This window comes from Trichosurus vulpecula, chromosome 5 (genome assembly GCF_011100635.1).
Source record: "Trichosurus vulpecula isolate mTriVul1 chromosome 5, mTriVul1.pri, whole genome shotgun sequence".
Classification (NCBI taxonomy): Eukaryota; Metazoa; Chordata; class Mammalia; order Diprotodontia; family Phalangeridae; genus Trichosurus; species Trichosurus vulpecula.
In genome coordinates, this window is record NC_050577.1 from 282524533 (window position 1) to 282548656 (window position 24124).

The window sequence follows — 24124 nt, forward strand, 5'->3', positions numbered from 1 at the left end:
TTGAAAAAGTAATCTATACATAATGTTTCTACTTTCTCACTACCTACTCAGCTCTTCAACATCTTGCAATCTTCTTTTTGTTCCCCTCACCCTAATGAAACTACTTCTTAAGAACTCATTGTTGACCTCCTTTATCAACAAATCTAAATGCCTTTTTTTCTTCAGTTCTCTTTGACCTTTCTGGGGTTCCTGACACCTACTTAATTCTACCTTATAGACACAGTTTCTTCCAAAACACCATATTCTCTAGGATCTCCTCTTACTTCTCTAACTCTTCTTTTGCCTGCACTTTTTTTCCTATTCTTGATTACCTAATAAAGTGTTCCCCAAGGTTCTATCATTGGTTCCTTTTGCTTCTCAAAACTCCTTTGGTGACTGAGCACATAACAGTCATTTTATCACTCCTACAGAAATCTAAATCTCCAATAGTGATCCTTCTTCAGAGCCTTCACACCAACAACACTACAGGATATCTTTACTTAAATGTTCTACTCGAACTTCAAATTGAATATGTCTGAAACCATAGCTATCATATTTCCCCGAAAACCTCAATCTTCCTTCTTCTCTATTCCTATGAGTGGCAAGAGTGTTTACCCAGTCGCTCTTGTCTGGAACTTAAGAATTACCTTATAGTCTCCTCTCTCCATCGCTCCCCATTTTCAATCAATTATGAGGTTTTAATATTTCTAGCTCAGCAATTTCTCACACATCCATTATTTCCTGTCAATTCCCACTGTCACAACATAATGGCCGTAATTACCACCTGCCATTCAAAAATGACCATTACCACCTTGAACACTGTATGACACTAGGTTTGCACCTTTCTTATATTTTTTGCATTATATTTATTTGTATGTTTTTATCTCCCTACCTATATTGGATTATGGGTTCTATGAGGGGAAGGATTATCTTACAGAATCATCTCCTCCAGGACCTAGCACAGTGTTCTACACATTGTAAGTGCTCAAAAAAAAGTCTTCTTAAATTGTATTTCAAATAAAATTAGCAAATCCTTTTTAAACTGACAAAGATAAGAAAGAAGCTAAGTCCTAGACTTACATTTGAAGTTCAAATAGTTTTTTTCAAGCTAAATATCCTTAAGTGATCTCAGGAATTTTTTTTTCTTTGAAGCAACTCTAGATGTATAGTATTTTAAATTGCAATGAGGTCTCCCCTTCTAAAGGTTCTATTTCTCCTTTTTTAAAATCACCCTTCTCCAAGAATATTTCCTCTTATACAAATAGTTATTTGCCATATCTGCTCACAGCACATTTCTGGAACTAAGACATGTTTTTTAAAAAAGAGAGTTTTGAATAAAACTTCTGAGGACCACCTTCAAAAGGTTATGAAGTAAACAGATCATTTACAAACTCTAGCATGGAAAAAGGAATTCTGCTCTTGCTTTCTGAAAACTCCTTGGCTACATTCCAAGAAGCATAGCAATGTTATTTCTATCATATGAGATATATGTAGAAGTGTCTGAAATAAACTGCTGAAGGTCATCAAGTCAAAACCTATCTACTCTCATAAACACAAGCCTGTTTAGGGGAAAAAACTAAAAGTTACTTTTCCTGAGACTCCAAGTGACATATAACCTTATGCTCTATAGCCCTGAAAGGGAAGAATCCCACAATGAAGGAAATACTAAAAGATGTAAATATAATAAACATTAGAATATTACCGTTCAAAAAGACGAGATACAATGTGTAATGCCCACTTCTTACATTTCCACCATACCAGTTCTGGTCTATCATCTTCATCAATCTGTAAAGTCTCCTAAAAGAACAAATATAAATCAATGGACATCAATGAATTAATTGTTAAGTACCCATGTGCCAGGCCCTGTAGCTAGAGATATAAAGACAAAGTCAAAAAATCATAAGCATAGGTAACAACATAAAAAACTGTTAAAGGTTAAAGTGTTAAAGGGAGTAACATCAAACTAAAATCTATTTTGTTTTTGTTTCACAGATCACAATAGCTAGATATATACAAAGGTATCACCTGGAACCCCCTTGAACTCTTCTTGAATCTTCTCACTGGATCTGGCATTCGCCTGAGGCTATAAGCCTTTCATTATTGCTATGCCCAATTCTCTGTTACCCTAAACCAAGCCTAGCCCTTCATTGTCTATTATCTTTGGATGCCTTCAGCTACTTCTTACCCTAAATCCTATCTAAAACCCCATTCTCTAGGTTCCTGGCTTCTGACCACTGGTCACCCCAGCCTACTGGCCAATCCCATCAAGTCTCTAAACCCCTCCTCTAGTCACCCCAGACTACCTGGCCAACCCTAGATCCCACCCACAGTCTTTCTGTATGTAAGATCCATCTCAGCCTCCCAGTAGGTGCTCAGATTCAATCTGGCCTGCTTGTCAATGCAAGGATTACAAATGCTCAAATTCCTTAAGTGTCTAGCCAATGTTCAGTTTCCTTAAGAGTCTAGTAAACGCTCAGATTTCTTAAGAGTCAGGGCAATATGACTTTAATAAACTTTGGGTTTTTTTGGCTGAATCAAGGCTTGAGTGGAATTCATTCAAGCAGGACCCGAGTGTCACCATTTTGGGGTCCCAGCACCCCTAAACCTCAACAGCTTCAGCCTACTTCTCCAGAATTATTACATATTTTCTTTCACATACTCTATGATCCAGCTAGCTTAGTTGTTGTCATTCACATACAACATTATATGTTTTATCTCCATATCTCTGTACAGGCTGTCGTCTCCCACACCTAGAACGAGCTTCCTCCTCACCTCTGCCTCTTAGAATCCCCAGCACTCTTCAAAGTTTAGTTTAAGTAGCACTTATCCACCCAAGGCTAGTGACCCCATCCCCAAATTATTTTGTATATAATATGTATTTACTTGTTTGTGCACATGTTGTTTCTCATCAACGGATTCTAAGTTCCTTAAGTGCAGGTACTGTACCTGGCACATTAAAAAAAATCACTGTTGACTAATTTCCTCCCATATTCAAAAGGTATTTTTCCAATCTTTTAGCTACAATGACACAATGCCAAAAACACAATATCAGAACCAATAAACAGCATTATATCTAATAGGAACTGACAATCATTTAATATCAATTTAGTAACTTCAATAAGGGCCAGAGCCTGAACTGATTAACCAGAAGAGTCTGAACCTAACAACCTCTTTGTTCTCTGAGCAAACTCAGGGAATACCTCTTCCTATGTCAACAAAGCCAGATGGGGCTGACTTAAGAGCGTCCTTTCCTCTTTCCATCTCATCTTCTGTTAAGGAGACCCTTTAACCTGAGACACTATTTTTAATAATGTGACTTCTTTTATGGCATATACTACGTTATGGCAATGTTAATGGTAAATTAAACACAGAAACGTTGGATTATAGTTTCAATTGACCCTTGTCAACCCTCTTATCTTATTCTATTTACTACCTATTCAATTTAGAAAGTCCTTTCTTGTATCATGGTTAAACATATATGGAGATCAGACATGCTGAGTTGTGATTGTTCTAAAAATGTATTTAAACCTTCTCATTCTTCTGTTCAGGCAGTCAGATTTTGTCTGGCTCCATACATGTATGTATCCGCTAGCTTTAAGGGAATAAACAATATGAATTTACATATCACCTAGCAAACTTTCAGGTCAACAGAACAAACTGGAGGCCTTCACAATATAAACAAGGATAAAGTAAAGATATCCATTATCACTACAATTATTTGGCATAGTGTAGTATTGAAATTATGTATGTGTGTACATATATATTTAGATGTGTGCATTCATACATGTATATATTATAAATATAAATATGTATACATATGTATACATAGTTGTTCAGTCATGTTCAACTCTTCATGACCCCACAGACCACGCCACACAAATACTGTCCATAGGGTTTACTTCAGAAAGATGTTGGAGTGGTTTGCCATTTTCTTCTAAAGAGAGAGGAAGTGAATTGCCCAGGGTCACATAGCCAGTAAGTGATGGAGGCCACATTTGAACTTAGGTCTTCCTGACTCCAGACCCAGTACTCTGACCATCAAGTCATCTAGCTGTGCATATTATATATAAAATAAGCATAAGCAAAGGAAAAACAAAATTATCAGTTATTAGAGATGAAATGAACATTTACTTAGAGGACCTAGAAAGCCAACTAAAATATTAATGGAAACATTTAAACTTTACCAAAGTTAGAAGATATAAAATAAATCTACATAAATCATCAGAATTTCTGTATATCACCCACAAAATCCAGCAGGAAGAGATAAGTTCCATTCAAAATAACTATAGAACATATAAAATAGTCTACCTACCAAGACATTCACTATAAATACAACTATAAAACACTCTTTACAAAAACAGACAAATAAATATTGATTATTCATGGAGATCCTGAGGCAACATAATAAAAATAACAATACTGCTTAAATTAATTACCTCACTGAGTGTCATACCAGTTAAACTACCAAAGGATTACTTTATAGAGGTAGTAAAAATAATGAAATCTACCTGCAGGAACAAAAGGTCAAAAATCTCAAAGGAAATAATGAAAAAACTGGGAATAAAGGAAGCCTAGCTGGACCAAATCTCAAAAAAGAAAGCAATAACTACAAAGCAGTTATCATTAAAATTTCTGGTGCTGGTAGAGAGGAGTGAGAGGAAGAAAGCAGATGTGAGGAAATAACTGTCTTACCAAAAACTTCACCTGGCCATAAGCAAATTGAGGAAAAAAGATTTTTATTTTACATCCTTTCGGATGGGTAACCTCTAAGAAAAAGTCACATCAAGAACTGGGCTTAGCCAACTTTTAAATTCCCCTTCTCAACTGCCAGGTCCCTCCCTTGTTCCCCATTGGTGGGATACAACTTCCTGAATTGCCTATTGAAGGTTCTTCTAGGTTTGTTCCCCCCTCCCTTATCATGCATCACATATGCATTTAAATTAGTTTGCTCCACCCTGGGGGGTGTGTGGTTAATATTAAACAACTCCTTAAGCATAGACAAGCTTCTGACCTTTTACCTGATCAGAAGTCTGGTTCTGCTAGGTCACAGCTCTGGTTGGAACTGGTACTTCTGACTTACTTATTATCTTTCCTGCAAAGCTGGGAATGTGCGTAGGTGTCAGTCCTGTGGAAACAGAACTCCTGTTTCTCACAGCACAGAAAGCAGATTTGTGAGTGTGTGTGTGTGTGTGTGTGTGTGTGTGTGTGTGTGTGGCGGGGGGGGGGGGGGGGGGAGGAGACCTTTACAGCCAGTTAAAACATAGACTGATAAGCAGAACAGATTAGGTACACAAAATACAGAAGCAAACAGCAATAGATAAACCCAAGACCCCAAATATGGACATAAGGAGTCATTATTAAAAAACAAAAAACTGTTCAGAAAACTACAAAGTAATCTGGGAAACTTCAGTCAGGTAATGACCAACATTTCACAACAAAATTTTTGTTTTTTCTTCCTTAAGGACCATCCTTAATCTCAAACTACTCTGGCTCTCCTTGACTGGCTAACAACAAGTCCCAGCCAAGTCCTACCAGGTCACTGTTTGGGCCCAGACTGGCACAGAATGAATGTAAATAGCAATTGTTTTTGTTTTGGCCAGAAACCCTGAGAGTCTTCCCCTCTCAGATGGATTTTTTTTCTTTTCTTTTTTTAAATTTATTTTATCAGAACACAAATACAGAATAGAGAAAAGAAAAAAAATATCATAAATTTAAATGTTGAAACTTAAATACAAAGAAAGAAAAAAAAACATGTTATGTGCATAGCAGAACATGAGAGAGGATTCAAAATATGTAACAATAAATTTTCATTTCAAAAAACCCTGTATGATAAATAATATACCTTGGGTTGAGAATTGTTCATCTTTCCTTTGCTTCCTTGTGTCTTCTTTTGTTCTCTGCTGTGCACTTTTTAACTTTGTTCTTCGCCCCCCCCCCCATCTCCCCAGAAGGCTACAATATAGTTTGATATGTTTCTCAATATATACATACACATACAGATATATACATACACTTATACATATATAATGCGTATATAGACATATGCTTTCCCAAAGACACTCTACTCCTGATCCTTGTTTTTATGTTTGTACATATCTCGTTTCCTATCCCTCCTTCCTCCTCTACTTTACTTTACCTGCTACCTTGTCCTCCTATTACTTGCCTACCCCCCTGCTCTACCAACTTGCCCTATTACTTGCCTTCCCCCCTCCAAGAATCCTTCCCCTATCCTCCCATTCCCATTCACCTAAACACCCTTCTATACCCCCGTTTACCTATTCCCTCATTCTCCCCTCTAAAGATCTCTCCCTTGTCCTCTCCCCCCTCTCTATGCCTCTACCATTTTATTTCTTCTAAATTTAGAAGACTCTTATACTCTTCTAAATATATATGTATTGTTCCCTCTTAAACCCATTCCCAATGAATGTAGGTTACCAGAACTACCAGCCCTCCTCCCCCATATAATTCCTCTGTATCCTTTCTTCCTCTTGCACCTCATTTGTATAAAATAGTTACTCTTTTTAGCTGTTCCTAAATGGTTTTACTTTTTAAAATTCATATCATAGGTTTATCCCAATCTTTCTTATGAGCTCACCAGTGATTAATAAGAATCTTAGACATACATTTTACATTATATAAAAGGTAAACATTCTGTCCTCATGAATCCCTTATAATTAGTCTTTGGTATATACTTTATGTTTCTCTTGGTTTACGTATGTCAAATCTTCTATTAAGTTGAGGATATTTTTAAAAAGTCTTGAAAGTCTGAGAGTTTATCACATGTCCATTGTTTTTCATTCAAAATAATACTTAGCTTTGCAGGGTATGATATTTTTGGCCGGAGCTCCAGGTCTTTTGCTCTTCAATATACTGTGTTCCAAGACCTACAGTCCATTAACGTCTCTGCTGCTAGGTCTTGTGTAATTCTGACTGTGGCACCCTCAAATTTAAATTGTTTTAATCTTGATGCTTTTAATATTTTAATATTTTATCCTTGAGCTGGGGGTTTCAAAATTTGATTATGACATTCCTATGAGTTTTCCTCATAGGATCTCTTTTAAGTGGTGATCGAGGGATTTTCTCTACTTCTACTTCCCCACCTTGTTCTAATGCTTCAGGACAATTTTCTTTAATTATTTCTTGTATTATTGTATCAAGATTCTTTTTTGATCATAACTTCCAGTTAGTCCAATTATATTTTCTCTTCTTGACCTACATCCAAATCTGTTATTTTTTATGAGATGCTTCACTTTTTCTTCTATTTTTTCATTACTCATATTTTGTTTAATTATTTCTTGATCTCTTATAATTTCACTGGCTTCACTTTGCCCAATTTAAATTTTCAAGATGTCGTTTTCCTCCTTAAGATTCTGGATCTCCTTTTCTAATTGGTTAACTTTCCTTTCACAACCTTCTTGTTTTTCTTGGATTATCTTTTTTTTTTTTTTTAGTTTTTCCTTCATCTCTGTCATTTGATTTTTAAAGTGTTTTTTAAGATCCTCTATAAATTCTGGCAGGTGACCATCTAACATTACTCTTTGGGGGTTTCTTTACTTCAATATCTTCCTCTGAAGATGAACCCTGGTCATCTCTATTCCCATATTAGGTTTCTATGGCTGGATTGTTTCTCCTTTGCCTGTGAATTTTTTGCAAACTTGATTTTTGTAATCACCTCTAACCCTGGGGCACGGGAAATGGTGCCTCTTGCCCCAGATCTTCAGTTCTCCCCTCTAGCCTGGACCAAAGCCAAACCTCCAACCTCCTGTATGTGCCCAGAGCCAGGGGCTTTCTGCCCCACTGCTTCTACACTCACTGGGCCTGTGGTGGTTCCTTCCCCAAGCCCCTCTCCCCTCTCCCCTCTCCCCTCCCCTGCAGCTCTTCACAGCACAGCTGGGTCTGGCATTCCTCGTCAGCAAAGGTTCCCTCAATCTTCCTGGGCTCAAATGCCCAACTCCCATCACTATCCCAGGGCAAAAAGTTCCTGTGGCTGGGTCTGAGGCAGCCTCTCAAACTAACTGACCCCAGGACTTGCAGCTTGTTGTTAAAACACAACCGAGCCTGGAGGTGGCTCACTCTTCAAGGGACCTAACCTTGATTTTCTCAAACTGTCCCAGGAAGATCCTGGTTGTATCCCTATTCTTCTTTGTCTCCACCCACACTTTGTTCACCCTAAGGTGCTATTTTAACTCTTTTGTGGGAGAAAATCTTGAGAGCTTGGAATTTTCTGACCTACTCCACCATCAGATGGATTCTTTTTAACTAGGTAAAGAGGCCATTCTCTACCTCATTTCTTATTAAGCCTTAATCTCTGGAAAAGGCATTACCTCAGTCAACCTAAGACCTGTTAAAGACCTTTGCTTGAAAAGGCCAAATTCCCCACTGCATCATGGGCCATCTCCAGTTGTCCCTGATCTATATCTAGCCACTGGACCTAGATGGCTACAGAGGAGAAAGTGAGGCTGGTGACCCTGCACAGTCCTCCCTCACTTAAATCCAATTCACTTGCATTTCATGGCATCACCTTTCTGATGTCATGGTCTTCTTTGAGAACAAAGGACAAACAACAACATCTCAGAACATACACCAAGAAGAGCTCCAGGGGCAGCTAGGCAGCACAGCGAATAGAGCATCATTCTTGGAGTCAGGAGGACCTGAGTTCAAATCCGACCTCAGACACTTGACATTTACTAGCTGCATGATCTTGGGCAAGTCACTTAACCCCAACTGCCTCACCTCCCCCCTCCAAAAAAAAAAACAACTGTGACAACAATGCTACTAGCAGCTGCTGTGGAGGTGTAAGACCAACAACAAGACCAACAACACCAGCACACGGGAGGGCTGCTAGTGCAGGTTCTTTGATCTGCTTTTCTAAGGAAAGCAACTTTAAGGGGTTTGCAATCTCACTTTAATTAAACATACATATATCATTCACTCAGTTCAGGGGAAAAAGTCAGCACCCTGAACTTCAGAGAAAACACAAACAGAAATTACAAGCAGAAATTATATAAACAGAGCAAATAACACAAAGCAGCAGACAGGGCTTCTAACCATCTGTCCATAGCAATACATGCATAGTTACCAGAGAGAGAGAAGTACCAACAAGTGGGTTTTCAAAGTAGCAGTGGGATCCTTAATAGCTACCCAGAGTCTCATCTGGCCAAATCACACCAACAGTCTTCCAATGACTCAGCCCCCAAAGCAAAATGCTAAGCTCAGAGTGTATATATATATATACTTCTTCAGCATCAGAGGGCATCATGACCATGCGACTCAAACTCATGTGACTTAAGCAGGTCATTAAAGATTCTTGATTCAATCAAAGGCAAGGTTCAATCAAAGGCGCTTGATTACCTTAGTGCTAGGAAGCACTCCAAAAGAAAAAACAGTGAAGAAAAGTCCCACTTTGCTTGCCATTATACCCACTAGATACAGGACTTGGCTTGGCTTCCACTTCATGGAAAAAATGCCTCCTCCCACCCCCCAATACGCTGATCAACTGAAATCTCATCATCATGTATGTACTAGACTCTGATTTTGATACTCAACACCTCAACTCACCCTCAGTTGCTGCTCTCCTCTCTGCAGGACCAGAAGGAGAAGCACTAAACTCCTCCCAAAATCTTCCTTTATTAGGAGGCTTACAACTTTTCTGGTAACTCCATTTTCCAACAGCAGCTCTGTTTGGCTTTGATTCCACGGAAAAACATGCCTCCAGCTAAGAACCCCTTAGTGTCTTACACACACACACACACACACACACACACACACACACACACCCCACTACCACCTCCACCTCCACCACCACCACCACCACCACCACCGCCACCATCACCACTTTAAAGCTTCTTTTTGTGTGTTGTCTTCCTCTACTAGACATTATTAGGTCCTTGAGGGTGTCCGCTGGCACTTAGTAGGAGTTAATAAATGTTTATTTGATTGAATATGAAAGGTCCTATCATAAACAAGTTAGGATGTGAAAAATTATTTTTCTTAGTAATCATTATCTTGGAGACTCAGAGCTTCCCCTCATCCATCTTTCTTCCAAAGTTCAGTTTCTTCTTCAGAGTGATATTAAGGTCTAATCTAAAGGGTCTATTCCTGTTTACTGTGCTGCCCAGAAAGGTCCGGGAAAATACTGATCCCTCCCTATTGTAAGACAGGTGATATGGAAATTAATGTCTCTTTGACAAAGATTAAATGACATAAGTAGTATACCCTCATTTTTAAGCCCACCTCCCAGTGTGCTGACCAATCAGAGCTGACTGGTACACCTTGGGAACATATAAATCTCTGAACCCCCAACCCCCAAATGAAGCCAGTTCTGGACTGCAACTCCCATGTAATGCATGTATGTTGCCAGCTTGAAAGAAATTAAAAACATGGACACAACCTAATTCCATTTGTCTTTCTTAGATCAAACTCTGTGATATTGATAGTGGATACTTAATAAGTAAAATAATACTTATTTGATTGAATATTAAAGGTCATACCATAAAAAAAATAAGGATCAGGGAAGAAATGTTTGTCTTTCCAAACTATTGACAGAGAAAGAATTCACAATCAAAGAAGAAATGAAAGGATCAGAGATAAAGATAAAAGGGACAACTTAGATTACATAAAATTTAAAAGTTTGAACAAATAAAACTAAAGCAGTTAATATTAGAAGGGAAACAACCAGGAGGAGGGAGAGAATCTTTGTATAAAGTTTCTCCAGTAAATATAACTAAGATACAAAAGGAACTTATTCAAATATATAACAAGAACCATTCCCTAATAGATTTGATCAAAGGATGTGAAAAGACAGTTTTCAAAGAAAGAAATTCAAGTTATCAAGAGCCATAGTAAAAAAAATTCTAAATCATTAAAAGAAAAATGCAAATTAAAGCAACTCTATGGTTGTAACTCATATCCATGAGATTGGCAAAAATGACCAAAAAAGGGAGATGACAATTTTTGAAAGGGCTGCCACTTTAATGTGCTGCCTGTGGAGCTATGAATTCGTCAAGTCAATCTGGAAATCAATTTAGAACTATGCCCAGGAAAGGTACTAAATTCTCTGATGCAACCTGACCCCTACTAGGCCAATACTCCAAAGGGATCAAATAAAGACAGTAGGTACTGTAACCAGAATGGCCTTTGTTTTCTTTGAATGACTCAGCTTACTTCATTAAGCCTCTGGATGCTGTGGCTTGCTCTTCCAGGGCAGGAAGCCCAGAGAGCATGTCAGGAAGCAGAAAACTTCCTGTGTGATGAGTCATGGGGCTGGCTGAGGGGAGGTGTTAACGTCTACACTAGGGGGAGGGGCCAAGTCAAGAACCAATCGGCTCTGGTCATTCAGGCGGTGCTTGATGATGTCAAAAACTCTATAAGAGGGGAGAGGACAGCTTGATGCTCTCATTTTTCCTCTTCCGGTTGGTGTGGGAGCAGCGGCAAGCAAGCATGACTCTGGGCCAGCCCTTGCTCTCAGGCCGAGCCCAGATGTTGGTAACTATGAATTGTATTGGGTCTGTCTGTTGATATTTGTAATTTGTTTGTATTTTGGTTTTGAGGTTCGGGGTGCTGGTTTGTTTTTCCCCCGAACTAAATGAATGTTTTGAGCCTCAGGGTGCTGGTTTTTTTTTCCCCTGAAGTAAGTCAGTGAATCTGTATTTGGTCTGTCTCTTGATGCTTGTCTGTATGCTCCCCTGAACTAACTGAATGCTAACTGAATGCTGGCGTTTTCCCCTGAACTAAATGAATGTTGTCTGTATGCTAACTGAATGCTGGATTAAAGTAAGCTGGTCAACCCCTTCACCGTGCTTTCCTTGTTTAAGCAGATAAAAAGAACCTGTGCTTTCCCGGCAGCCTCCTGGGTCCCAGCAGCCCCCTGGGTGCTGGCTGTGGGGGAGGGATCTTACGCCCCCATGGAAGCTGCTAGCTGGGTTGTTAAAACAGGTACCCATCTCTATAAAAATATTTATAGCACCTCTTTTGGTAGTGACAAAGAACTGGAAATCAATGGTGTGTCAATCAATTGGGGAATAGTTGAGTAAATTATGGTATATGAATATATTACGCAAAGTAAAAAACTGATGAGAGGAACAATTTCAGAAAAACCTGAGATGATGATTTGTATGAGCTGATGTCTTGTGAAGGAGCAGAACTAGAAAAACAATTTAAATACCAACACTGTAAAAAATTAACTTTAAAAAACCTAAGAACTCTGATGAAAGCAATGACCAACCACTACCCACCTATGGACAGAGACCGGAAACAAGTACTAGACTAAAGATGCAGAATAAGAAATACATTTTTGGATACAGCCAATGTTTTGCTTGGCATGCATATTTCCTTGTAACATCTATGTGTTACAAGGGTTTTTTTTTTCCTTTTTCTTATTTAAGATGGTAAGAGGCAATGGGAGGAAGAGTAGGACTAGGCATACAGTTCCCCCACTCCAAAAACAGAAAAGAACAAAAGGGAGACCAGAAGGAATCACAGATGAGCAGAATAGCTAAGAAAATTACATGACGAATTTATATAGTTAAAAAGAAAAGGAAGCTCTAATGCAATAGATTCACAATTTTCACATACATACTCTCCTTATATTTTACAATGATATTTGTTAAGATCAGAATAAGATTATGATAAAATGGAAAACAAAAACACAATACCAGACTTTATAACACAAAATAGTGTGTCATAGGCACATGGGTGCATGGGCACAATCATCTTTGAACAAGTTCAAATTTAAAATCAATACAAAGATTTTTCACTCAACCAAAATCTGTACTCAGCAAGCACCCCAATCCCCAAATGTAACTAATTTTCCTCAAGTTAAAATCAGCCTTTACTTACAGGGGGAACTATTCTATCAATAATAGTGCGGAAGATCTCCATCCAGTGCATCATAGTTTGGTTGTTCACCAACTGAAGTGGTAATGCATACTAGGAAAGAAGAGAATGAAAAAATACCTAAGTTAATGTTTTGTTATGAAACATTACATTTCACTTAAACACAGTAAAAGTTCATTACACAACATCAATAAAGAATAATGTACTCCACAAAAGCAAATTTTCCAGATAATAAGGTAAAAGTTTTAGGTAACCTTTTTTTATTATATTGTTTACTGTAAATCTTACTAAATAGTATTTTACCCTGCACTTCTTTTTAAAATAGGGTAGGCCAGATATAACTTTTTAATGATGCTTTGGGTCTGTATAGTGCTGATGCCTTACTTTTCCCAGTCATTATGCCTGCTTCTTGCAGTCTTTTCCAAAAATTTGTTGCAATACAAAAATTCAGACAATGAAGATTTTTAGAACTGTGAGGAAGTTAAGAGTCAAAACTCAGTGCTGGTTATTCCTAAAAATCACAGCATATAAAAATTCAACACAGGATATGGCAATGACAATTTTGCCTACTAAAAAAGTCTTAAAAAAAAACCTTATTTCTTGGTTCTCTATTAGGCTACTCACTATTGTGGAAAAGTCGAAATTCCTGAGAGGAAGCACTATGGTACACTTAGAAGTGAAACATACTTTGACAAAAATACATTTTTGTCCAGGGTAAAAGATCCCTAAAGAGATGACAAGAGGAAAAATGTACCAAATAACAAATATGCAAGGCTATGTTCCATAACACACATAGTATTTATGTATTGTATATTTATATCATACATATATACACATGTACATACATACATCCCACTTTCCTCAACAATCGCCTTTTCTACCCAAAAGATACAAAATCTGAAACTACAACAACTGGGGCTTTCTTTCTCAGACTGCTATAAGGGCAATGAGACAGAAATATTCTGCAACTTGTTCAAAATTACTTGTCATGCATGAAGTCAGGAACAGAAAGAACCCAACTCTCCTGGCTTAAGACATTCTCCTCGCTAGGATTTAAATGACCAAGCACAGTCAAAACAAAACTTGCAAATGACAGTGTGAGAAAGAGGCCATTGATAAACTCCATTTTTGTCCAAAATCCACTCAGATCCCTGAAAATCCTCTAAGAACAATCACTGTACAAACCCCTTACCCATCAATATGCATTCTACCTTTTCCCTGATGACTTCCTCATTATTTTTTTTAAGATTCCAATATCCCTATCATCTTGTTCTAGATAGAACTCTCTTATAATAGACCAAAAGAAAGGGCACTGTTTTAAAGAGGAGAAAATCAGAACAATGACATTCTGGATCCTTTACTGTGGTAACTTTAATTTTGAACCAAATACATTTTTCTATTCATTGTCACTTTTTTTCTCTTTCTCTTTCTCTAACCAAGATACCCAAGACAGGTTGGGGGATATGGGTATAGGAGAGAGGAAGATAGTGAATAGAGCTGGTCAGGTGGTCAGGGCTCATGACAGTAAACTAATCTGGTTGTGCCCCCAAGATTTCATGTAAGAAAAAAAAGACCATGCCAATGACCAACTACACTGTCTTTCCTTTTCTCTTGCAAAATAAATTATCACACCAAAAAATACTTTCTTTGTGTTATTAGGTATCTCAAGTAAAACTATCCTGACCAGACCATAAGACCCTTGAGAGCATGTCTTATTTAAACATTTATTTTTTTCAGGACTGTGAGCTCTACATGGTTAATGCCTAATAAATTTTTACTCATGTTTTACTGATCTGTTCTAGTAAACACATTTATGAAGTGCAAACATTATGCCTGGATTCAAATATCAAAAGACCAGCCAGTCAACATATGTTACTCAAGACCTCCAGCTTCTGTTCTCTCTTCTGACACATTTCATATGTGTTGTCTCCCCTATTAAAATGTGAACTCCCTGAGAGCAGGTATTGTTTTCTTTTCTATTTGTACCCCAGTGCTTAGCCCAGTGTTTTGCACATACTGTTTAATAAATGCTTCCTTCATCTATCCATTCATTCATGGATCTGACCTCTGGGTAAGAAGACTCTTTTTCTCAAATATTTCACACAACGGTAATTTATAGTAAAACAATACAATACAGAATACAAGTGAAAGAGCAAAGCACAAGAACAGTATTAAAAGACATTCAAAGAGGTTTAAAAGCATCAGAAAACAGGGAGGAGGGTCAAGAAGGACTTTGAATGTCAAACAGGATTTTATATTTGATCCTGGAGGTAACAGGGAGCCACTGGAGTTTACTGATTGGGAGATAAGGAGGAAGTGACATGGTCAGACCTGTTCTTTAGAAAGGTCACTGACAGCTGAATGGAGGATGAGATCTGGAGTGGGGAGAGACTTGTGGCAGGCAGAACTACCAGAAGGCTATTGCAATGGTCTAGGCACAAGTTTATGAGAGCTTGTAGTAGAGTTATGGCAATGTCAAACAAGAGAAGGAGACCTATGCGAGAATTTTATGAAGACAGAAAGGACAGGACTTGGCAACACATTGGATATGAGTGGTAAACAATTAAGGATGAAACCTAAGTTGTGAGTTTCAGTAACTATAAGGATAGTGGTGCACTCAATAGCAACAGGGAAGTCAGGAAAAGGGTAGGATTTAGGTTCTGGGGAGAAAGATAATGAATTCGGTTTTGGACATGTTGAGTTAAGATGTCTATAGGACATCCAGTTTAGATGCCCAGTAGGCAGTTGGGAGGTGAGATGAAACTGAAAGTCAACAGAGAGAACAGAACGAGATAAGCAGATTTGAAAATCATCAGCTTAGAGATGATAACTGAATTCATGGCAGCAAATGAGATCACCAAATGGTAGAGAAAGAGAAAAGAAGAGGCCCCAGGACAGAGAACTGGGGGATAACCAAAATTTTTAGGAAGTTTTTTCTGACATCAAACTTTTCCTCTTCTCCAGGTTAAATATTCCCAGTTGTGTCAAAGCAGTCCTCACAAGTGGCATGATCTCAAGGACCTTCACTATATTGGCTACCCATCTCTGGATGCTCTTATTTCCTAAAATGTGGCACCAAGAACAGAACACAATATTCCAGGTGTGGTCTAACAAGTTCAGGGTACAATGAGAAGATCACCTCCTTACTTCTAGACACTATGACTAATGCAGCCCAAGTTTGCATTCATTTTTATTCTTCGTTTTTTGGGGGCCATACCACACCACCAACCAGTGTTGAGTGTTTGGTCCACTCAAATCTACAACACTCTTTTAGAAAAACTGATCACTGGCCAAAGTTACCCCATTCCTAAGTAGCAAGATACCCTGAGAAGAAGATAAGAGGTAGCATATGACCAGGGGTTCGAAATATTGCTATCAACTCAAGTACCACCTCCTCTTAATACCTAATGGCAGCATCACAAAACCCATAAGCCATTTTTCAACACAGACCTTTGTGACCCAGGGGAACAAACCCCATGGAGATCTAGCCTGGCAACTGTCTTTGCCAGTCATGCAGCCCTGCCTCCTCAGGAGCCAAAGCTACTGGAGATCTGCAAAAGAAAATTTTCAGTACTCAAGTGATTAGCACTGTGAAATCAATCATTCAACCAATACGCATTTGTTGAGTGTTTGGTATGTGAGAGATAGAATGCTAAATGCTAAGGGTAGAAATATAAAGAATGAAACAGCGAGAATGAACTTTGAGGTTCAACATCAGAAATAAGAATGATTTTATCAATGGAAATAATACTTAAGAAGATGCTTTGCAGCTACATACTAAAAACCACTAGTCCTTTGTAGATGTCCTGTAGCTGAACCCTCCTATATGTGTTTTTGTTGTTTAATCATTTTTCAGTCATATCTGACTCTTAACCACCTCTTTTGGGGTTTTCTTGAAGGCAAAGATACTGGAGTAGTTCGCCATTTCCTGCTCCAGCTCATTTTACAGATGAGTAAACTAAGGCAAATAGGGTTAAATAACTTGCCCAGGATCATACAGTAGTATCTGAGGCCAGATTTGAACTCAGGAAGAGGAGCCTTCTGGATCCAGGCTCAGAGTTCTCATCCACTGCATCACCTAGCTGCTCTCTCTATATATATCAGCTCTTTGAGGGGAGGGGCTGTATCACTTTTCTATTTGTATCCACTTATTTACAGACTAAACCCTTAACAATTATATTTTATTTATTTAGTGATTCGTCCATTCATTTTTCAATTTCTAGCTGCAAAACCAATTTTTATTAACCCAACCGTAAGATTTTATGTTACCATTAAATTTCATCATAGCAGATACTGAATACTAAATTTCAACCACAGTGGACATAGAATTAACCTCAAACCCAGAATAACTTGTGTTCAAGTTAAGCCTTTGACACATTTCCAGCTGATACCTGGCCAACTTACTTCTCAGTTGCCTAGTCACTCATTAAGAACTGCTAAGTGGAAGAAAAGATGTCGACAGGGATTGGTAGGAGGAATTATAACAATGAAATCACAGGTTCTATTCCTATGCCCTAAATTTAATCTTATTGAATTTGTTACAAGGTTATCAACCATGAAAATCTTTTTTGTGAATCTTGATTATCATTCAGTGGGTCAGCTATCCCACCATGCTTCATGTTAATACACATTTGATTAGCATGCCATTTACACCATTATCCAAGGTATATTGGTATATACAAGGTATATCCAAATATATTAAACAACACAGCAGCAAACAAAGCATTTGAAGCAGTACCTGAAAGACCTCCTGCCAAGCTGACCTCACACGCTTAAAGACTACTAATGGAGCGTGTCAATTTGCCAACTTCTAAACGCTTATCTCTACATCATTTCCACAATGAGATAATTTATTAAACTCTCTGCTAAAATCTAGGTAAACTGGAACTGAAATAGTCTCCTAATCTACCAGTTTAGTGACTGCGATAAGAACACTATCCTAAGAATTCATCCCAGGCAAGGCATACTAGTTTTGCAACCATCCTTGAGGTTATATTGGCTCAGATGACTAACTCTCAGACTGTGGATATAGCTTACTGGCATCCTGAGTATAAAAAGAACAGAGCAACAGGCCAAGAACTCTCCCTTGTGGCTTTGGATAGCAAAATGGCAGAATGATTAACACAAAAAAGCAGCATTCAACATCATTAACGTCATAGTCAATAATCCCTTCCTGCTCTGCTATGGATGCCCTTCCTCTATTATGGCTAAATAAATCTCTTTTCTCTAACCAGTAAAAGGAAAGGACTATAAGTATTATATTTTATTCCAATTTTGAACCTGAGATACCTAATCAGCCTGGTCAAATGTGAACTCTCTTACTCAGCACTGGTCTATGATGAAAACCCTGTCAAAAAAAAGAAATGAGGCTAGTGTGGTGAGACTCATTTTTGAGAAGTCATTTCAGCCCTTTTCTAGTTTTTCATCATCCATCTCTTTATTATATGCTATAATTCTGATGACAATTTAAGTCAAGCACACTGGTCGATTCTTTGCAGATTGTTTTCCAACATTTAAAAAAAATTATGCAGTAGCTCTCCTTTCCCTGAGATCTTTCAAAGATCGCTGACAATGACTCAATAATCACATCTGCCACTTCTTTCAACATCCATGACAGGCAGAGCCAATATGGCAGAGAAAAGCCAGGAAGTTGCCTTAGTTCTCCCCCTAGTTTCCCTCAGAAACAACATTAAATCAAGCCTCTTAACAAGTTCTAGAGTGACAGAACCTACAAAAAGACGGAGTAAAACAATTTTCCAGCACAGAATAACTTGGAAGGATTTAGGAAAGGCCTGTCTCACTTAGGTAAGAGGGAAGCACAGCATAGCGCAGGTGGTATCCTGGCAAGCCAGCAGGAGGCTCCTAACCAAAAGCACAGATCAGGCACCAAGGCCCCACAGTCCTGAGGAACAGTAGGCCAGCTGTGAGGCTTCCAGACCCAGGACAGCAAGCAAACTGACAGCCCTGGAATCCTAGGCACAACAGGCAAGACTAGGCTAGGCCAATCTAGGGCAGTAGGCAAGCCACCAACCTCAGAGGGCCTGTTACAGAAAGCCAGTAACCAGGCCCTTGGCCCTCACTAGAAGAAGCTTGGGAAAAGTACCCTCAGTATCCCAGGAACAGAGCTTGACTTTACATAAACAAAATATAGATTATATTATGAAAATGTAAAATTTCCTGGAAAATATCCATATTTCAATAAAATGAGGACATTTTAAATAACTTCTGTGTTACATTATGTCTTACTTGAATAAGGTAAAAAATGAAGAAATGAATTACTTTTCAACTAACCAAATCCTATGTCCAAAGTTAAGAGGAAACCTTGAACTGTTACCAAAAGATGGACCAGTCCTGTGGTGTTTGAATATTGTTTCTCTTTCATCATATTTACCTAATAAAGCTCCTTGATTGGGGACAGGCTTAACTCCGGTACCTTGAAGAAAAATGCCTTTTTTTTTTTTTTTTTTTTTTTTGCTACTGCTGCTGCTTTAAGAAAAATGTAGTTTGGTCAAAGCTAAGAGTAGCAAATTTCCAGTTTGACGTAGGAAGACTACCAGGGCAAGCAAGGCCTTTCAATAAAGGAGTAGCTACTGCTTCTAAGGGACTGTATGACTGGCAGGCTACCTGTTGCTTGCATTCCAATGACATTATTTGTCTCCTTTTCTTGATTTTTCTGAGAGGACAGCTTTCTACAAACAGCAGGATTCTCTTCTTCAAGAGTTAGAGTATATTCCTCTTTGCTTTGCATTCTGGATTCTTCTTTTTGGCTATCATCCATAATAATTTGAGGTTCTGACAAGATGGTCATACATTTGTTTCCCTGAATGATAAAGTTGCTCAAAGGATCCAAATCATCCTCATATTTTCTACCAGGTTCAAAAGATGCATTATGACTTACTGATGAAGTGTATGTTTCAATAGTTAATGCTTTGTAGTCTAGTGATTCATAAGTATCTTTCTTTTCTCCCTCTTTGACTATTATAGAAACTAGTTCTTCTGGTTTACTCTTTGTCTTTTCTTCTTCTTGTTGGTTTTTCAACAGGAAAACAGGTATGTCATAGACTTTTTCAAACACTCTTTTGAACAAGTGAGAAATTACCGTTTGTAGGTTTCTCTGTAGGAGCCATACAAGGAGGACAGATTTTGAGTTTAACAACAGTATTACTTTTTTGTTCAAGACACCACTCTACCTGAAGTGGTTTTACAGCAATATCTCCATTTGAGTTGGAAGCAGGTTGTGATAACACAAATCTGGAGTCAGATGTTCCAAGGTATCTGTCATTATCATGCTTAGTCCCTCCTGTTTCCATCATCCTTATTTTAATGAGTAAAGCATAAGGATTTCGACCTCAACCGAAAACATTCTTTTCAAATCTGTAATTGAATAGTGAATTACAGGCTCTTCGATTTGTGGCACTGCAAGTAAAAGAGTCCAGGAAACTTCAATAGTCTTCTAACCACAGCTCCACCCCACATTTCTTAGTATAATTTTCAGCTGAAGTAAAATTACTCTTTCAAAGAGCTCTTCATTTCCAACTATATGACTGATTATTTCTCTAGTTAATTTTAGGGACTTCTTAAGTTCTGAGGATGTTTGTATATCTGTTCTTTCTTGGAGGCAGGCAGGTTTCAATAATTCACATTTAATTGGCAAAATCAAGTGTTTTTCATCTTTGAACAGCTCCTTAATCATATATAATTCTCCTTTCTCATGAACTTCGAAATTGCTTTGAAATGGGGAATATTCCCTGAAATGGTCAGCTTCTATGAAGAAGATCGATCGTTGCTTTTTGAAATATAAACAAGGATCTTTTAACAAAAACACTTTTAGTCTACTCAAGGGGGTATACAAAGTAGTTAGTTGCTTTTTTTATTCCACCACGCTATCTATAAAAATTATTTCATCCTGTGGTCTCCAGTCAGTCCAAGAAGCAGTACTTGAACACAGGTCTCACTGGTTTTTAGGTCAACTCTTTATCCACTCTGCCACACTGCCTCTCACCAGCGAATCATCAGAGACTCACAAAACATGAAGGAAATTGCTCCAGCGTTTCATCTAAGCTCCCACACTGCCCTCAGAGCTCAACTTTAAAAGTCACAAAAGAGGCTAGAAAATGAGCAAAAACAAAAAAGAGCCCTCACCATAGAAAGCAACTATGCCAACATGGAAGATGAAAACACAAACTCAGAAGAAGACAGCAATATCAAAATGCCTACCGGCAAAGCCTCAAAGAGAAATATGAATTGGTCTCAAACCCAAAAAGTCTTCTTGGAAGAGCTCAAAAATGACTTTAAAAATCAGAGAGGTAGAGGAAAATTTGGGGGTGGGGGGAGAATGAGAGTTATGCAAGAGACTCATGAAAAAAAGAATCTACAGCTAGAAAAGGAAGGACAAAAACTGATTGAAGAAAACAACTCCTTAAAAAAATTGAGTAGGCAAATGGGGAAAAAAAAAGACCAACTGAAGAAAAAAGCTCCTTAAAAAACTGAAGTGGCCAAATGGAAAAGGAAGTACAAAAGCTAGCTGAAGAAAACAATTAGTTAAAAAATTAGAATTGGGCAAGTGGAAGCTAATGACTCTATGAGACATTAAGAATCAGTCAAATAAAAATCAAAAGAATGAAAAAAATATGAGAAAATGTAAAATACCTCATTAGAAAAACAACTGACCTGGAAAAATAGATCCAGGGAAGATAATTTTTTTTAAATTTTTCTTTAAGCTTATCATCTTTATTTAATATTTCAGTTTTCAACATTGATTTCCACAAGATTTTGAGTTACAAATTTTCTCCCCATTTCTACCCTCCCCCCCATTCCAAGATAGCATATATTCTGATTGCCTTGTTCCCCACTCAGCCCTCCCTTCTTTCACCCCACTCCCCACCTCATCCCCTTACCCCTTACTTTCTTGTAGGGCAGAATAGATTTCTATGCCCCATTCCCTATATATCTTGTTTCCCAGCTGTATGCAAAAAACAACTCTTTTTTTTAAGCATCTGCTCTTAAAACTTTGGGTTCCAAATTCTCTCCCCTCTTCCCTTCCCACCCACCCTCCCTAGGAAGGCAAGAAATTCAACATAGATCACACATGTATCATTATGTAAAACACTTCCACAATGCTCATGTTCTGAAAGGCTATGTTTCTTTCCATCCTATCCTGTCCCCCTTTATTGAACATTCTCCCTTGAGCCTGTCCCTTTTCAAAAGTGTTTGCTTTTGATTACCTCCTCCCCCTATCTGCCCTCCCTTCATCATCCTGCCCCCCCCCCAATTTTTATCCCCTTCCCCTTACTTTCCTGTGGAGTAAGATACCCAATTGAGTGTGTATGTTGTTCCTTCCTCAAGTTGAATCCAATGAGAGTAAGATTCACTCATTCCCCCTTACCTGCCCCTCTTCCCTTCCAACAGAACTGCTTTTTCTTGCCACTTTTATGTGAGATAATTGACCCCATTCTATCTCTCCCTTTCTCCCTCTCTCAATATATTCCTCTCTCAACCCTTAATTTGATTTCATTTTTTTAGATATCATCCCTTCATATTCAACTCATCCTGTGCCCTGTCTATATTCCCTTCAACTCCCCTAATACTGAGAAAGGTCTCATGAATTACACATATCATCTTTCCATGTAGGAATGTAAACAAAACAGTTCAACTTTAGTAAGTCCCTTGCAATTTCTTTTTCTTGTTCTTTTTCTTGATTACCATTTCGTGCTTCTCTTGATTCTTGTGTATGAAAGTCAAATTTTCTATTCAGCTCTGGTCTTTTCACTGAGAAAGCTTGAAAGTCTTCTATTTTGTTGAAAATCCATATTTTGCCTTGGAGCATGATACTCAGTTTTGCTGGGTAGGTGATTCTTGGTTTTAATCCTAGCTCCACTGACCTCTGGAATATCGTATTCGAAGTCCTTCAATCCCTTAATGTAGAAGCTGCCAGATCTTGTATTATCCTGATTGTGTTTCCACAATATTCAAATTGTTTCTTTCTGGCTGCTTGCAGTATTTTCTCCTTGATCTGGGAGCTCTGGAATTTGGTGACAATGTTCCTAGGAGTTTTCTTTTGGGGATCTTTTTGAGGAGGCAAACTATGCATTCTTTCAATTTCTATTTTACCCTCTGGCTCTAGAATATCAGGGCAGTTCTCCTAGATATTTTCTTGGAAGATGATATCTAGGCTCTTTTTTTGTTCATGGCTTTCAGGTAGTCCAATAATTTTTAAATTATCTCTCCTGGATCTATTTTCCAGGTCAGTGGTTATTCCAATGAGATATTTCACACTGTCTTCCATTTTTTCATTCCTTTGCTTCTGTTTTATAATATCTTGATTTCTCATAAAGTCACCAGCTTCCACTTGCTCCAATCTAATTTTGAAGGTGGTATTTTCTTCAGTGGTCCTTTGTACCTCCTTTTCCATTTCGGTAATTCTGCCTTTCAGGGCATTCTTCTCCTCATTGGCTTTTTGGAGCTCTTTTGACATTTGGGTTAGTCTATTCTTTAAGGTGTTATTTTCTTCAGTATTTTTTTGGGTCTCCTTTAGCAAGTCATTGACTTGTTTTTCATGGTTTTCTTGCATTACTCTCATTTCTCTTCCCAATTTTTCCTCTACTTCTCTCACTTGCTTTTCCAAATCCTTTTTGAGCTCTTCCATGGCCTGAGACCAGTCCATATTTTTCTTGGAGGCTTTTGATGTAGGCTCTTTGACTTTGTTGACTTCTTCTGGCTGCATGTTTTGCTCTTCTTTGTTACCAAAAAAGGAATCTAGAGTTTGAGTTTGAGTTGGGTTTGAGTGTGAGTTCGTTTTCGCTGCCTGTTCATGTTCCCAGCTAACTACCTGACCCTTGAGCTTTCTGTCAGGATATGACTGCTTGTAGAATAGAGAGTACTTTGTCCCAAGCTTTAGGGTCCAAGCACTGCCGTTTTCAGAGCTACTTCTACTCTATCATCAGCTGAGGCTCTGTCACAGCAGGGCTCCTCCTCCCCCAAGAACTGCCAACCAGGACTGCAAGACAGATCCAAGCAGGGCACAGCAAGAGAATCTTCCTTTGTGCCCACAAAGGGCTCCTTGCACTCCCGCTCTGATTTGCTGCTAGATTCCTCCCACCATGTGACCCAAGGACTCAGAAAGTAGCTGACGCTGGAGCTCTGGAGGCAGTCTCAGGACCTTCCTGCTGCTGCCACCACCACTGCTGCACCACCTCCGCCACCCCCAGGGCTGGTGGCCGGTCTGCTCTGAACTCAATCCCGCAGTTTTCCTCTAACATGCTCTTTGGCGTCTGTGGGTTGAGAAATCTGGTAACTGCCACAGCTCACTGAT

General features: G+C 38.4%; 1 protein-coding gene across 3 annotated transcripts in view; it reads right to left on the reverse strand.

The window, feature by feature from the left end:
* The window catches only part of IPO8 (importin 8), a 190420-nt gene that overhangs the window by 104769 nt on the left and 61527 nt on the right, over positions 1-24124 (reverse strand). For all 3 annotated transcript variants that reach the window (XM_036759719.1, XM_036759720.1, XM_036759721.1), the window contains exons 6-7: positions 12817-12906; positions 1682-1776 (exon numbers count right to left, since the gene is read on the reverse strand). In XM_036759719.1, the coding sequence (XP_036615614.1) occupies positions 1682-1776; positions 12817-12906 (185 nt within the window). The remainder of the gene's footprint in view (positions 1-1681; positions 1777-12816; positions 12907-24124) is intronic.